Here is a 17,302-nt window from a genome sequence, read left to right on the forward strand (position 1 = left end):
AGGTTGTTGTACAGAACCTGGCTGCAGCTTCTTCTGTACGAAAACCTACTTTTTTCATGTGTTCCCCAGATTTGAGCTCCTTTGGATGCTTTCGTAGTGCCTGCTTCATAATAGCCCAGTATTTTTCGATGGGCATTAGTTCCGGTGCGTTGCAGGGGTTCCTGTCCTTACGGAAGTGGCCCCATTGACTTCGAACCACTACAGAACATCCTTTGAATAGTAGTACGAAGCTAAATCCGGCCAGAAGATGGTAAGACCCTTTTGTTGCTTCAACAGAGGAAGCAAACGTTTCTGTAGTCACTGCTTGAGGTAGATCTGCCCATTTACAGTCCCGGTAGTCACGACTCACGAACGGCGCAGTCCGTTTGCCTCATAAGCAAATTGCTTGCCAAATCATGTATTTCTAGACAAACTTTAAAAGTTTCTGCTTTTAAAGACAAACTTTAAAAGTTTCGGAATATCAAACTTGTGCTGGGCGGTGAAGAACAGTAGCCCCGGAAGCTGCCGGAAGTCCGCCTTGACGTAAGTCTCGTTATCTATGAAGACTTCGTCAGCATCTGGGTTTACAGTTTTCGGGCCCGCGACTTTCCCACCACATTTTGCCGTTCGTCACAATTTGGACCCTTCTGCACTTTATACGTATGCAGTCTCTCCCAGTCCTTAGCTTTCTGAACGAAAGAATTGGACAGATTCAACTTTTTGGCCACATCCCTGACCGAAACGTTGGGATTCCGCTCAAACTCTTTCGCGATACGCTTTGATCCTAATCACTAATAAAACATCCATTCTGACTTCATTTCTCCTTCCGTTCGATGCTCAGAGTTTCGTAGTAACGTATAATCATACGATTCACCGCTGACTGCACGATTTCGAGTCGTTTTCGATGTCACGATAAGAGAGTTGAGGATTTTTCAAGTGCTTGCGTAAAATCAAATCGTGACATAGCTTTTCGGGTGACGTCATTTTTAAGTACAGTGTAACAATACACCCTACACTACGTCTATCCAAATTTCCAAGAGGAAATACCCAATAGGTAATTTTCTACAACGTTTTTTCCGTAATTCAATTTTATGTGGGACACTCTTTAGGTCATATAAATTTCTAAAAGCCAAATTTTTATAAGGAAATACAGTAACCGGCATAAAAAAAGATCCGTCCTCAGTATGAACGAAATTTTCAACTAACTTGTGTTTTTTCCTAACATACCATGATTCAGTTTTAAGAAACATCAAAGATAACCTCCAAACTTCATTTTACTATAGAAACATCAATAGTATTTATTTTAAAAAACATTTAAAAAGTTTTCTCTTATTGATTAGTTTTTTTTAAGTATGACAGAAAAGAAGATCCACTTCATATTTTTAAACAAAACAATAATTAAAACGAATCAAAACAAATTATTAATAGTCTATATGACCTCCTTTAACTTTAATCACCAGCTGAAGACGCTTTGGCATGCTTTCGACGAGTTTTCGGAGGTGCTGTGGACCCAAATCATCCCAAGCCTTTTTGCAGGGATTCAAATCGAGGCTTTGGGGTGACCATTCCATAATTGAATGCGGGTTGACCGGAAGAATGCTCGTGTTTTCTTCGCTGTGTGCTTGGGGTCGTTGTCTTGCTGGAAGGTATAATTCAAGAGCAACATGTGAAAAGGGCCTATGTGCAAATGAGAGACTCTCTTCGTGTCTCCTCTCTTCCGCTTATCACGGCGATGCAAATGCACTTGAACGGATTAATTCTGCTTGAAACGGTTGCTGGCGTTATTTGCTAGCTATTGGTAACGAAAAATTGCATTGAAATGCATTCATGTCGCCGTGGTAAACGCAAGAGAGGAGACACAAAGAGAATCCCTCATTTGCACATATGTCCTTTTCACATGTTGCTCTTGAATTACTCTCCAGTCCCATGTAAGCATCCACTCCTCCAAATTCTCACACAAAATGTCGATATACACTTCTGCCGTCATAATGCCGTTGATTTAGGCCAAAGTTTATACGCCAAGCCACGAGAAACAGCCCCAAACCATGTTTCCACCACCGTGCTTTATTGTTGGCTGTAGATGTCTACCTGGAGCCCCTCACCGCTCATCCGCCAAACTCTTAGTCGGCATTTCTTGTCGAAGAGCTCAAATTTTGACTCATCTGATCAGATGACATGCTTTCAGAACAACAGGGGCTTGTTGATGTGGTTTCTGGCAAAAAGAAACCGTTTATTTTTGTTGGCCTCTTCATAGCTCTTCAACCCCCGCTCTGCAATGCGTCGACGAATGGTGCGATCAGAAAATGTCAACTTCATTTTTTTCTTAACCGCTCGCGCGGTTGTACGTGGATCTTTTCTGATCTCTCGTATGCTCATATCGTCGGTTCGCGCACTACTCTGGAATTTCGCTCCTCTTCCCGGTCGATTAGCGATACTTCCGAGCTCTTGATGTTTCAGCATGGTTTTTTGTACTGCTCCACGGCTTACTCCCTACTTCTCCGCTATTTTTCGTTACGCTTAACATCACGCACAATAAGATTTCGGACCTGCATTGAAAATTTGCCTCCGGTCATTTTCCCACAGCTTCTACAGCTCTAAAACCGATCCTTTTTATCATTTGAAGTTGTCTTAAGAATTCTACAATGTTATACTTCAATCTTGTAGAACAATGTTTATTAATAACTAGCATGAACAAAGGCTATAACATGAATAATGAAAATCTTTTCTTCACTTGGGTTCCCGGTCTACTATAATCTTGTGTATCGAAGTTTTGCAAATCAAACAACACCTTGGGAACTTACTTGGGTGGTTGTATGTTACCTTATACAATAAATATTTAGACAAACAAATACAATGAACCATTAGTTCATTACACGGAAAAAAGGCGATGGATCTTTTTTTCCGTCACGCTTAAAACCAATAAGTGAACACTTTATTCAAATGTTTTGCCTTTCTACTATATAAATATATAGTATAAAGGTATAGAAATCAGTTGGAAAACCGGAAATGGAAAGAAGGTCCTGCGGGCCGAATGTTATATACCATTCGATTCAGTTTCGAAAACTGAGCATTTTCTGTGTGTGTGTGTGTGTGTATGTATGTATGTGTGTGTGTGTGTGTGTGTGTGTGTGTGTGTGTGTGTGTGTGTGTGTGTGTGTGTGTGTGTGTGTGCGTGTGTGTGTGTGTGTGTGTGTGTGTGTGTGTGTGTGTGTGTGTGTGTGTGTATGTGTGTGTGTATGCGACGCTTTTAATCTCACTCACTTTTCTCGGAGATGGCTGGACCAATTTTAATGTTCTTAGTGTCAAATGAAAGGTCTAGGTGTCCCATTGGTCGCTATTGAATTTCATACTGATCGGACTTTTAGTTCAAAAGTTATGTATAAAAATACGAAAAATATGGGACTTCATTATCTCATAGGTCTCTTAACCGATTTGAACAAAATTGATTGCATATGAAAGAGGAGCCTTGCAAACCCTTAACTTCCAAATTTCATGACGATTGGACTTGTAGTTTGAAAGTTACATAAAGAAATGTGGAAAAATAGTATTTAAAACATATTTATGTACATATAAGCATTAATTTAATGAAAAACATCACACATTTTATGATTATTTGAAAATTACTGCTGAGATCTATCAAACGAAACCGAGTTATTTAAAATCGGACGCTTCATTCAAAAGTTATTCAAACTTTAACACTTAAGCACCGTATATTAAACCGTTAAAACGTGTGAAATCAAAACATATCAATCAAATGTTGATTGTATTCAATGTATGAGATGTGTGTGATGTATGTGTGTATGTATGTATGTATGTATGTATGTATGTATGTGATGACAATTTGCAATTTTAAAATTTGAAATGAAATTCAAGAAAAGTGAGAAACATGTCAATTGTCTGAAGTTTTTGAAGCCTCTTAGTGGCATACGAACTCTGAAATTAAAGAAAAGAAAAAAACTTTTACCGACTAAATTCCACTATTTAATATTTATTCGCGACAGATACGTATACGCTTTGAAATAAGACACTGATGAAGCCTGCACGTCGTAGGTGAACTACGTATCTGTTGCAAATAAATATTAAATAGTGGGATTCAATCGAAAAGTTTTTTCTTTTCTTTGATTTCAGATTTCAATTGTCATTTTCTTCACTTGCTGTTACTCACAATTGTACAAGAAAAGCAAAAAGCGAAGAAAAGCAGTTTATTTAAGCATGTAGGTATAGTGGTGTATTGACTCAAAAATACAAGTGAGTTGATTTTTCCAAATAAATTTGTACAAATTCCAAACAAATTCTGCACATCAATAGATGCTCTTTTCAATCAATAGATACTAGAGCTTAGAAATGTTATATGAAAAATAGGAAGTAAACGTTGCACGGTAGAAATTTTGTAAGATTTGTTTTCGTTAGTGATATTTTAAAGGACAGATGTCTTATGTCATGTATCATGTTTTAATAAATAAATCAAAAAAAAACAAGCACTGGGAATCATATCGATCGTATTTCCCATTCTCAAGCATGTTTATGGCGCAGCTTTGGCACTATTTTTCGACCTCGTCTTGTTTTCCTAACCCTCTAACATTGTAAAAACGAAGCGATCAAGCTAATGACTATCTTTTCATGAAAGTACATTCAAAAGAAGCTTAAGTTTTGATTTTCATGCAAAAACAATTATCTGAAGGAGCGCTAGCTAAGAAATAGTTCCATTTCTCGTTTTCATATCTAATGCTCTATTCAGTAATTTTTTTCTAATTCAGATATATTGCAAAATTGAAGCCAAGCAAACCAATAGTATAATTTGAGATCAATCATTTTGTTGTAGATATCCTTTTTCTTCATAAGTGAAATATAATAATAATTTTTCTGAACTCTTGTTTTTCAAAGATGCTAACTTTTGAATGCATGGTATTAATATCAAAATATCAAAAAATCTGCTATGAACAAATACTTCATATTGTCAATTCAAAACAAGTTTCGTATGTGGCTCTGAAGCCCGAAAGTTAAGGCCGTCTGTAGACCCGTTAGAAGGTTAATTTCTAATTTTCTATACATATTTATTCATGTCTGTAAAAATTATCTTTTGTGTTTACATTATTTTTCTATAAATATTATAAAACTAAATAAGGTGTCCATCAAGTAACATAAATGACGCTTACATGTATTTACGCACCCAAGGAAAGAAAATATAATTATTCTACACAATACGTTGTGAATTTTACTGGCCCTTATTTTGAGGAATACGGAACGGATATTTAAAAATATAGTCTAATATAACATCTATACATCTACAATTAAGTTCCTTAGAAATTAAATAATGATTATTGTGGCAGTAGAAAGGCTAGGTCACGCCGCTAGGTGGATTAATTCGGGTTTTTTAAAATAAAAATCCTTGATGTTTTTCTAGCAAAATGAAGTTTGGAGGTTAACTTTTATGTTTTTTAAATTGAAATCATGGTTAGAAAAAAACACAAGTTTGTTGAAAATTTCTTTTATACTGGGGGTGCATCTTTTCTCGTGCCGGTCACTGAATGATCTTTTATTCTCACGGTTAGAAACCACTGACCTAGACGAACATGAAGATTATTAGACAAGAATTTCGTGTGACGGTTTAATAAACGTCCTAGCAACAATTCAATTTATTTGATCAATAATATATAGATACACAATTTAATTTAAATATTTATGTCTTCATCTATTGTTTCAATTAGGAACCCTTCAAATGCAACATTGAACACAATTTGGGAGTTGCATGCGTGGGAGGAGGTATTGTGAAATGTAAAATTATTTTAGATAGAGGTGGATATGTTCCCGGTGAATCAATCATGATAACGGCAACTGTGACCAATTCCAGCAATGTGACTATCAAAAGCACGAAAGCAGCATTGACTGAGGTAAGTTTGAATCATATTACTCATCAGCTAAAACTTTAGTTTATTCTTCGAAGCTTAAAAAAAATAATTCAATAACATTTTCAAAACCGATTGACTAGTGCGCTATTTGTACCACAGTGCGACGAAAGCTCTTAAATAAGCTCTTAAGCTCTTAGTTCTTAAATTGTGTGTATACTGAGCTAAAGAACAAAAATATATGCTTTTTTGGCACAATCTCGCCCCGGTACGGTACGGTGTTTTGATTTAGTTGACGATCGGCGAATATTTCGTTGTTCTATCAAACTTTTATCAGACTTTTTACAACTTTTTACAAACAAATTTAGAATTGGCACGTCATGCAAATTAGCAGAGTTCAAATCAAAAAGTGTTGAGATTAAATACGGTCAAACAAACGGAGGTCCATGGTATACTATAGTAAAAGCAATTTAGCAAAGAAGTCATTCAATATGTCTTGCCGTCGGTCGTCGTCGTCAGCATAACGTCGGGGTGCTTAGCGCTGTTTTAAGCATTTAGTCGTAGTATATCATTTCATGTTTCGCATACGTTTAGTTTTTGGCTCTCAAACTGCTTCTACTCCTAACTATTAACGTTGAAATTTCCATTTTGATTCCCAAATCCCGATCTGCTCCTACTTCAACTGCGACTTCGGCTTCTTCCACTCCTGTGTCTATCCTGGAAGCCGCCATCAAATCTATCGCGTCTACCCAGTCTCGTTTTTATAGAAAAAGATTGATCCGTTCTACCTCCTACCAATTTCACCCGCGAGCCAGCTAACTCCCAGTTTATTATCATACGTTCAGCTGAAGCCAAAGTGAGGTCCTCAAGAATAGAATTTTTTGTAGCAAAACTTTGTCAGAGACCCCCATCAAGAGTTTGTCCCTAATGGCGGTTTCCTTAAATTCGCCGAACTCGCAGTATTCTGCCTGAAGTTTAATCGCAAACACAAAATTTCCTGACAATTCATCCGCATGCTGAGACCTATTATAAAACCCGTATCTCTGTATTAGATCAGACTCGTTTTTGACGTAGGACTACGTCTTACTTTAATATGGTGGCACGCTAGAAAAGCAAAGATGACCGTGACACGAAAAAGTGATATATTTTGAACGCTTATAGCTCAGCCGATTATGAATATATTTTTATTTATTTATTTATTTATTTATTTATTTATTTATTTATTTTCTTACTTCAGGAACTAATGTCTAAATGAAGATTTAAACTGTGGATGGGAAAAGCCTATTTGAGTTGAGATTTAATCCCATTCTCAAATCGGCATAAAAACCCCATTATCTTTTGAAATAACGTAAATAACATTGGTACACAAACTTAGTCAAACATAGAGACATAAAATTCACGTCAAGTCACACTATTTCTTATTCTATTCTTAAAAGTATTCGTCGATATTGTAAAGTCTAAATGTTCATACACCTCATTGAATAAACAACACATCGCGTGAATTGGAAATCCTCGGGATCTAAGCGGTCGAGGCATAACATTTACATCAATCATACGTAGAAGTTCTGGAGCGTCGACCTCCCGTTTCAAAAGTTGGGCAACGAAGACGGCTCTGAATACGTTTCTCCTTTTACATAGGGTTTCCACATTCAGCAGTTTACAACGGTCCTCATAGGGTGGAAGATTTTGATGGTCCGACCACGGGAGATGTCTTAATGCGTGCCTTATAAATCTGCGTTGCACTGCTTCGATTCTTGTTGACCAAATGTCCGGGAACGGACTCCATACCACAGAAGCAGTCTCAAGAATGGAGCATACTAGGGAAAAGTAAAAAGCTCGCAAACAATATGGGTCGCGGAAATCTTTTGCCACACGCATGATAAAACCCAGATTACGATTCGCCTTTGAAATAATGTTTGAGTAATGGTTGTTGAAGGTCATTGTAGTATCCAGCTCCACTCCTAGGTCCCTAACAACTTTGACCCGCTCAGGACAAGAGTTGTCGATTGTGTAATTGTACGCAATTGGTGTTTTGCTTCGTGTGAAGGTGATGACTGAGCATTTTGGAAGCACTGATGGTCAGGTTGTTTAAACGACGCCATTTTGTAAATTGGTTGATAAAGCCTTGTAATAGTTTGCAGTCCTCAACAGATCGTACAGAGAGAAACATCTTTAGATCATCAGCGTATAGTAGCTTGCAGCCCGATGGGATCACCGAGCAAACGTCATTAAAAAATATTATGAACAGTAATGGGCCTAGATTGCTTCATTGCGGGACTCCAGATCGACTGCAAAAGCAGTACGACTCAGTAGAGCCCAATTTAACTGAGAGTTGTCGATTTGTTAGATAAGTCTGAAGCCAGCAGCCGAAGTCATCAGAAGCTCCTTAGCGGTTTAGTTTTCAAGCAAAATATGGTGGTCAATGCGGTCAAAAGCAGCTTTGAAATCTGTGTATATTGTGTCGACTAGGGCTGCGTCTTCTATCTGGCGAAGACAGAATGAACAGAACTGCAGTAGGTTGGTATTATTTTCAGTAGCGGTTTATATAACGCATCAGCGCATTTTTTCAAAATTACCGACGGTATCCCATCAGGGCCTACACTGCACGATGATTTTAGTTTCGAAAGGCCGGCTTTAATGTCAGCTTCGCAGAATTGTATAGAACCCATACTGAAGAGGTTTTCGGGAACATTGCGCATCGCTTCGTCAATTTGGGAAGGAAGAGCTGTAACTGGATTATATACGCTGGAAAAATGCTTCGTAAATAAATCACACGTTTTCTGTTGGCTGTCAGATTCGGAATTTCCCAGGAACATTTTAGATGGCAGCCCAAAATGTTTACGTTTTTCGTTGACGAAAGACCAGAAGCGCTTCGGATTCTGTTTCAGATCACTTTGCATACGTCTAGCGTAGCACGAATAAAGTTGTCGGTTGTAAATTCGATATTTGACATTCGACTAATTTGACAAAAAGCAAGTTTAGTTGTGGGATAACGCCTATTCGTATACCTCCTTAAAGCAGCAGATCGTTTACGCTTCAAATGCCGAAGTCTGGATGTAAACCAAGGTGGCTTCATGCGCGGTCGCCGTGTTGGCACGTATAAATGCAGAAAACCCGAGATTGTTGTGTTAAAGTAGTCAAAAGCTGAATCCACATCGACATAGCTGTCAAGCAAGGTCCAATCGAACTAAGTAGTGATTCGTTCAGTGCAACAAAATCAGCTTTACTGAAGTTTAACTTATTAATCATCGCGAAACTTTCATACGAAACGGGCAGGGAAACACGTAATGTAAATAAGAGCGGGGGGGGGGGGGGGGTAAGTGAAAAGCATCAGCTTCGATAATTGGCTCAAGAGCTTCAGATACAATGCAGGCATCTTTAACTTCATCATTAACAAAGATAAGGTCTAGCGTACGACATATGCTGTTGACAACCGTGTTCATTTGTCTCATGTTCAAGAGAGCAAACCCATCGATCAGCGCAGTACTAGCCAGAGAAAAAGTTGAGCTGGGATCGGGAAATGCAGACCCATTTGGGCCCCTAAGCCACGATGGCTGATTACAATCCCCAAAAACAATGGTTATGGTTCGCATACCATTCGAATCACAAAATATGTGCCTTTTGTATAGTTTTCATTAGAAGATTGTATTCTGCAAGTATCTCCTGGAATTTCCACAATTCGTCCAAATTCACTACAGTATTCGTTCAGTTCTCGCCATAGTTTGCATATGAAATTTATTGTTAATAATATATAATCAATTTAAGTGAGAAGTGAGTGATTTTATGCATCTTTCTGGAAATTGTCAAAAATTCTGAAGAAACCTTCAAAGCCTATTCTAGCAATAAAAGATGGAGATCATATTCTTTTAACAAATGAACAAAAGGCTCAAAGACTTGCTCAGCAGTTTGAAAATGTGTTGCATAATTTTAATTTGAATGTGGTGAGCTAATTTGAAAACGATGTCTCCCAAAAATATGATCAAGTTTCTACTCATAACGTCTCACCTAATGAAGTATAACCTAGGTATTTACCAGGGCAAGTAAGTAAATGTACATGTCCCATCCCCGAGGGTCCGGAGTATTACTTAACCTTTACTAGCCAAATACTCCCAACGAAAATAAAACTGCCAATGATCAGAAACGGTTGGTATGAGACGTCCCCGTTTCTTCTTCCCCTGTTGATATAGAAATGCATCTTTGTATGAATAAATTTATTCAAACAAGATTCATATCGTGTAATCGTCTTTGCGGCAATGCTTCACAGTTGGCCTGGCCGATTTAGTATTTGTGAAATATTGCCGATGTTTTACAAATATTAATACTGACAAGAAAATGATTCGAAATATTTCTAAAATTAGAAATGTTTAAAATTATTTCCAGGAATCCTTTATTGTGGCTGTGATGGTATTAATAAGAATAAGAATAAGAATAACGTCTCACCTAATGAAGTATTTGAAATTGACTTGGATGAGGCTTGTTCAATTATCAAAAAATTCAAGAACATGAAAGCACCTGGTGAAGATGGGATATTTTACATTTTAAATAAAAAACTCCCTGAAATCACTTATAAATTTTTGATGAAAATATTTAATAACTGTTTCAAATTAGCATATTTTCCTAACTTATGGAAAACTGCTAAGATTACACCTATTTTGAAGCCAGATAAAAATCCATTGGATGCTTCAAGCTGTAGGCCAATAAGTTTACTTCCTTCCGTAAGTAAATTATTTGAGAGAATAATTCTTAACAGAATGATGTCACACATTATTGAACATTTTGCAGATTTTTGCAGATGAACATTTTGGTTTTCGATATGGCCATTGCATTACTCATCAATTGCTCCGAGTTACTAATATGATACGAGCTAATAAAGCCGACGGCTATTCTACTGAAGTTGCTCTTCTAGACATAGAAAAAGCATTCGACAGTGTTTGGCATAAAGGTTTAATCACTAAATTGCTAAATTTTAATTTTCCAATTTATATTGTAAAATTTTTTTTTAAATTATTTAACTGATCGAGTTTTACAGGCTTTCTATCACAATTCTAAATCTGATAAATTTCCTGTTAAAGTAGATGTGCCTCAAGCCTTGATTCTGGACCCAATCCTGTATAACATATGCACATATGATCTTCCTGAATTACTGGGTGGCTGCACTAAGTGGTTATTCTGCGACGATACAAGCATTTCTGTAAAAGGAAAAAATCTTCGTGTCATATGTAGTCGACTGCAGAAACCTTGGTTATTTTCTCCAATCACTTGCAAAAGTGGAAAATTTCTCCCAATGCTTCTAAAACTCAAATAATTATTTTTCCTCACAAGCCAAGAGCTTCTTCCCCTAAACCAAATAATAATCACATTACCAAGATGAATGGAGTCACTTTGAGTTGGTCTGACTAAGTTAAATATTTGGGATTAGTTTATGATAAAAAAATCAGAGGGGTTGTGCACAAGACACGACCGCATAGGTGACATAGGACCACGTAAGTCTTTGTAGCGATAGTAGGATGTATCCATGTATGTAATAATACGATTCTTCATGTATACAAGCTACATACGTAACGTTTATCAAAGTAGAAACATTGTATACATTCAATCCTCAACCAATTTTGGAGTTATATCCATGAATTGATTGAGTCTATTTTATTAAAACGAAACCAAGTCAGTAACTGAACCAAACAGTAAATAAATTTTTATGATATGTTTCTACGTTGAATAGTGCTTTTCCTCTGGTAATCGTTAGACGGTACGCGCGAGTTTTCAAAACGTTGAAAATTTTGCGCAACTTTTTTGCGGCTTACAAAAGAACACTGATAAAGCATTTACAACCTGCAGACGTTTTGGAAGTCGCAGAAAATGTCGCCCGTGACCAAAAAACTTATTTCCGTCATTTGTTTGTCGTCCGCAATGGCGAAAAATTCAACTTTTACCTCGTTGCCTGTATTATTATGGTATAAACTGGGCAAGAAAATATAATAAACTCTTCAATCGTTGTGTGGCCCTTGAAAGGACCGATTGTTTGATTATCATAACTCCAGCTTGCAATAAACTTGCACTAACGCACTTAACGTAATTCTCTGTTCGGTAAATTGGAGTACCGATAACTGCTAACCAGGCACCAGGATTGTTGCAACGGACCAGCCGGAAAGCTTCAGCAGCTATGCGATCAACGAAACCGTTCGTGTATGGACCTGAATCACGATGAAATACCACTCCAAGTGGCCAGCTGCAAGTGACGTGGGATGCTTCTGATCGTTTTGTTGTCGCCTGCAGCATATTTCCTGCCACTTCCAGATTCCTGCCAATTCCAATTTTATTAAACCCATGGTTTCATTCATTTTGACGCTTGACCGAACATATTTACTTGGAGCTGGTATATTTGTTGGCTGCTTCTTACCTCCGAGACGGCCAACTCAACCAGCAGCAACAAGCGAACAGAAGCGCGAGAGGTGATCGGTTAAAATTATTTGACAAGAAGCGAACAATTAGAATCAATCTAAATTAAATAGAGTTAAAATCAGTGAGCGAAAATTCCTCAAATCTTCATGAACATTATGTTGGAAATTTAAGCCTTCTTTTCCGCTTTCTTGGGCAGCAACAAAACAGCTTGGATGTTTGGAAAGACACTTCTCTGAGCAGTGGTGACACGGAACAGAAATTTGTTCAACTCTTCGTTGTTGCGGATGGCCAGCTGCAAGTGACGATAATTCTGATTGTTTCGTTGTCGCGAGCAGCATATTTCCTGCCAATTCCAGAACTTCAGCAGCCAGATATTCCTTTACGGCAGCGAAACGAGTGCTCCAGCTCTAACACCTCGCTTGGTGAATTTGCATGTCTTCGTTGCCTTATCCGTGGGAAGCAGCAACAGCTGAAGCTCAACAATTTTCGATCGGATTCTACAAGGCGTAAATTAAATACAATCATAAAGAAGCTTAACCCATAGCTTATATCGTATATATTTCTGTCATCCGTGGTAGGGAAGCACTGACGAGGGAAGGCAAAAATATGAAAATAATTCAATTTTTCAATGACGCGCATTGAAAATCAATAGTTTTCTGTATTTTCAATATTTTCAATCGATTTTCCGATCAATTGGCGTAAATATCTTGGAAATCTATTGAAAATTGACTGAATTATAAGTCGAAGCGTGAAAACGCGTTTCTACTTTGATGACGTCATTTCCAGCAACCAATCGAGCCCGAAGCGAGAATTCTGGTAAAACATAGGTTCATTATTTTCAATTTTTCAATAGTTCAACATCAAGAATCCATACTTTTCTTTCATTTCATTTCATTTCTTCATTCGCTGGACCAGTCAAGTGCCTCTGTGGTTCATAGGTACACGGGTACCAACGAGCCACATGCCCTGGCGGGTGTTGTAGGTTCAAATCCGGAAGAAGAGTCTTCAGAGGATTCAGAATAAAATTTTGAAAATGATTTTGGAACGTCCTCCTTGGTTTAGTACCTTAGAATTACATAGACTTACTGGTGTTGAAACCCTAGAAGCTATGTCAAACAAAATTATTTCAAATATCCGACAAAAATCGTTGGAATTCTCTATTGCGAGTGCTAATACAAAACCGTAATTTGAGAAACTTAGAGAAAGGGCAGCCAAGTAATTTATGCTGGAGATGTGTAACGCTGGAGTATCTAGACAATCCGAAGACCCAACGCACACAACTGTTTAAAGCAACGCGCATCCTGCCAATCGCCCTAGCAGAAGCATTTAACAGTAGTTTTGAGCCATAGATGAAATGAGGTAATAATAACGCTTTGAAGAGTTTAATTTTAAAACTAGAGGGAAGAATGGAGGATGTCATTCTTAAAAGCCGCAGTCCTGCGTAAATTTTTCCTGATTGATGATTAACGTGAGCCAGGGATGATTCGTCCTCAGAAGAAAAAAAGAGAAGAGTCTTCAACGCGATTTATTCTTCTCCGTTTCATTTTAACTTTTCTCTTCTTTGCTGAACGCGGTTGTATGAGCAACCGCACATTGCGCTACTCATTGAGGAGCAACAGAATGTTAATACACTTTGAATACATTGATGCGATGCGCTGACGTATGAAAACTACGGGTAGTTTTAACGTGGGTCTGGGTAGTGCGTTGGGAAAAAACGACGACGGTCATTGTCATCAGAAAAATATTAATCCATTAATGCAGTTGAATCATGATTCTTACATTTAGTATATTCAGTTGAGTTTGGCTGCCCGTGAATGCAACTGCATCATATGGTTAGGCATGTCACAACGGCAACAGTGCGAAAAATGTTATTTAGATATGACAACATTGGAATTCCCATGCACTTTGACTTGCTTCTTGACGCGCACCTACAGGAAAGTCCCATTATAAACAAAGGTAATTCTCCGTTAAGATTCAAAATTTAACAACGTTTTTATTGCCTTGACGCCTCTGAGCCTATAGTTTCTGTACGCGCACCGGTTGTTTCGTTTTCACGCTTACTGCTGTAGCTACCGAGAAGACCGAGAGCGAAACCGAAAGTTTCTCATTTAAGGAGCGCAATAAGAAGTTTTTCTGCGCGTCAGTTTTTCTCTTTATGTTTAGTCTGTTTCTCATTGTGTGGATTTATTCCTCATTTCTGAAAGCAGTTCTGCTCATTGGGTTGAAAAAAAAGTTGCACTTTTTGCACAATGAGTGAGGAAATAACAAGCCTGAACGTGACTATCCCATTCAAAATCACTTTAAAACATTACTCCAAGAATTGATATTTTATCTATATAACCAATGAAGTCAGTTCCAAGTACAATATCTGGTGGGTTGTCAACACGACTATTTATTTTAAATAATACAGCTTTTGTTTTAGAAGTATATATGGGAAGAACATTTTGTTCTGACCAAGCAAAAACGTTCATAAGATCCGCGTTCAAAAATCGAGTCATTTCGAGTGGACTTAGCACATTACTGCATATATAAATCTGCACATCGTCAGCAAATATATGGTACTTTCAGACTTTGAGTATTGACGGTAGATCGGTAATGTACAAACTGAAAACAATTAGGGCTAGAACTGATCCCTGAGGAACGCCAGATGAAACAGATAAGGAATGTGAGACGCTTCCGTTCGCAGAGACAAATTGAGAACGATTAGACAGATAAGACTCAATAAGTTTAACGGCACTCCGACTGAAGTCGAAATTAGTGCACAATTTCTGCAAAAGTCTGTTATGAGATACCCGATCAAAAGCTTTAGAAAAATCTATCATGACAAGAATACCCATTCCTTTTTTATCAATCGTATTATGAACATCATCGTGAACTTTGAGTAATGCAGTTGTCGTACTGTAACCTCTTCGAAAACCTAATTGAAAATTGAAGATCGCATTCATCGATATATGAATCGTTTGTTTGAGAAACCCCACAAACGCCATTTTTACGAAAATTGACTTTTTAACAGTTTTCGAATCTTTGAGGATATCTATACCTTCCCTCAAAATTCCAGACAAAGTTAATTCCACGAACCCCTTTTAATTGGGGTTGCAAATATCCATTTGTTTGAGAAACCCTAAATATCCATGTTTCCGATAATCACCTAGAGCGGCGCTGGGATAGGTACAAAATTATCATTCAATGTTTACGTGCAATGTTATAAGCAGTATTTGCAACACAATTCAATAGTATAAAAATGTCTTCGGAATCGAAAAATTACGACTTGGACACAGTCAAAGAGAAGAAACATAGTGTTCGGTGGACTACAGTATACAAGGCGAAAGTTATTAAAAGTAAAAGAACAGTGTATAAAATCGAAAGGAAAGGATGTTTAGCTGAAAAAGTGAGAGCTGGTCGCAAATGTAGATAAGCTTGGATTAGTTGGTCGACAAGATAAACGTAAATAAACCATTCTGGTAATCTAGATACAGTAAAAACTGTAGCAATCTCGTTCCGGAAATCGACAGACTAAACTATCCATGCGTTTCTCACAAAAGTAGTAACCCACAATTTACTATACAATATTAATAATAGCACAATATATAAATAAAAGGTTTAATCTTCTATTTATCTTTTTTGTTAACTCGTTGCTTTCTTAATGCGAGCAATCCGTCGAGCACTCCCGAGTGACTGGAAAATCAATAGTTTATCCGTTCGAAGTATTAAAGGAGCTGTTCATTGAGAACAGACCCTTATTCTCAGATTCTGCTCCATAATCATAGTACGGTTGTTATCCAAGATTTAAAATTTCTGGTTATAATATCTTTAATTTACTACTAGCAAAGTATCAAGGGATTCTATTCGATGTGAATTCGTGTTACTCTTGTCCATTTATGCAATTCAAAAACCGCTGTTATTCCATTTACCTTTTATTTTTCAATAGGTAAATGCAAACTATGATAAAAATTTCGATTAAAAAAGTACAAAACTTTTTCTAAAACTTTTATTATTCTACATTAAAATCTTTAATAAATAATATTTGGCGCCCCTCCCCCCTTCTTCTTCTTCTTAGCGGTACGTACTAATTTAACATCTCCAGTGTTATATGGTAGCAAATAACATACTATGAACATCGATAGATCACAAGTTTGAATAAAAACGGCCTAAAACTACTTAAGTGCACCGTCAATTTCTCGTTTGTTCGAGAAACCCCAAATATCCATCAACTTTAAAGCCTTGTAATTTTAGCTAGAATCATTATTTGATAAAAAGATAAGTCTACATAATGTATTTTAGATACTATCATAGAACCTCATACCAAAAAATATAAGGATTGGTTCAAAATTTTGAGAAAATCAGTTTTTTGTTGTTTTCCAACAATAGTGTCGAGTGGACTTGTGGGATTTCTCAAACAAACGATTCATATGTTGTTATTTGCTGTTTGACTATTTTTTCGAATTCTTTGGACAGGGAGTACAAAATGCTTATTGGTCGCAAGTTGTCAATCCTACAAACTCTTGGTTTTTTTCGCACAATTTTAGCCGTTTTCCAGACACGAGGAAATTTGCCGCATGGAGATTATCAAATTAAAAATATAAGTGATTGATTCAATAACCGACGGTAAAATACATTTAATGAATTTCATTGATACCCCGTCTGGTCCAATGACATTTGATGTGATGAAGCTAATTGCAATGATAACCTCCGCAGAGTTAGTGGAATGAAATTTGAATTCATCTGAATTCAATGGAGGGACTGCGGGTAATAGTGACTCTCTTGTAAAATTGCTGGAAAAGAGAGTGTTGATCTCCTGGCTGGTATTATGTAAAGGTTCATTGTTGATTGGGCTATTTATCGAATTAATCTGTGTTTGAGTCTTTTCCAGAGTTCACTGTCAGAATTAACATGGTCAATGATTTGGCTAATATATTGGAATTTAGCAGTGTTTATCAGGCTAATTACACGGTTACGCAAACGTCTATACTGATTATGGTGAAATTCAGTATTTGTATTAACCCACAGTCTGTAAGCAATATTTCTTTCGATCATTGCTGTTGAAATGTTTCCATTGAACCACGGATTCTTATTATTCA

General features: G+C 37.1%; 1 protein-coding gene across 2 annotated transcripts in view; it reads left to right on the forward strand.

Annotated features, from left to right (window-relative positions):
- The window catches only part of LOC128743286 (arrestin domain-containing protein 4), a 79,673-nt gene that overhangs the window by 26,939 nt on the left and 35,432 nt on the right, over positions 1-17,302 (forward strand). For both annotated transcript variants that reach the window (XM_053839834.1, XM_053839835.1), the window contains one exon: positions 5,688-5,870. In XM_053839834.1, coding sequence (XP_053695809.1) covers positions 5,688-5,870 — 183 coding nt within the window. The remainder of the gene's footprint in view (positions 1-5,687; positions 5,871-17,302) is intronic.

This window comes from Sabethes cyaneus, chromosome 3 (assembly GCF_943734655.1).
Source record: "Sabethes cyaneus chromosome 3, idSabCyanKW18_F2, whole genome shotgun sequence".
NCBI classification, from domain to species: Eukaryota; Metazoa; Arthropoda; class Insecta; order Diptera; family Culicidae; genus Sabethes; species Sabethes cyaneus.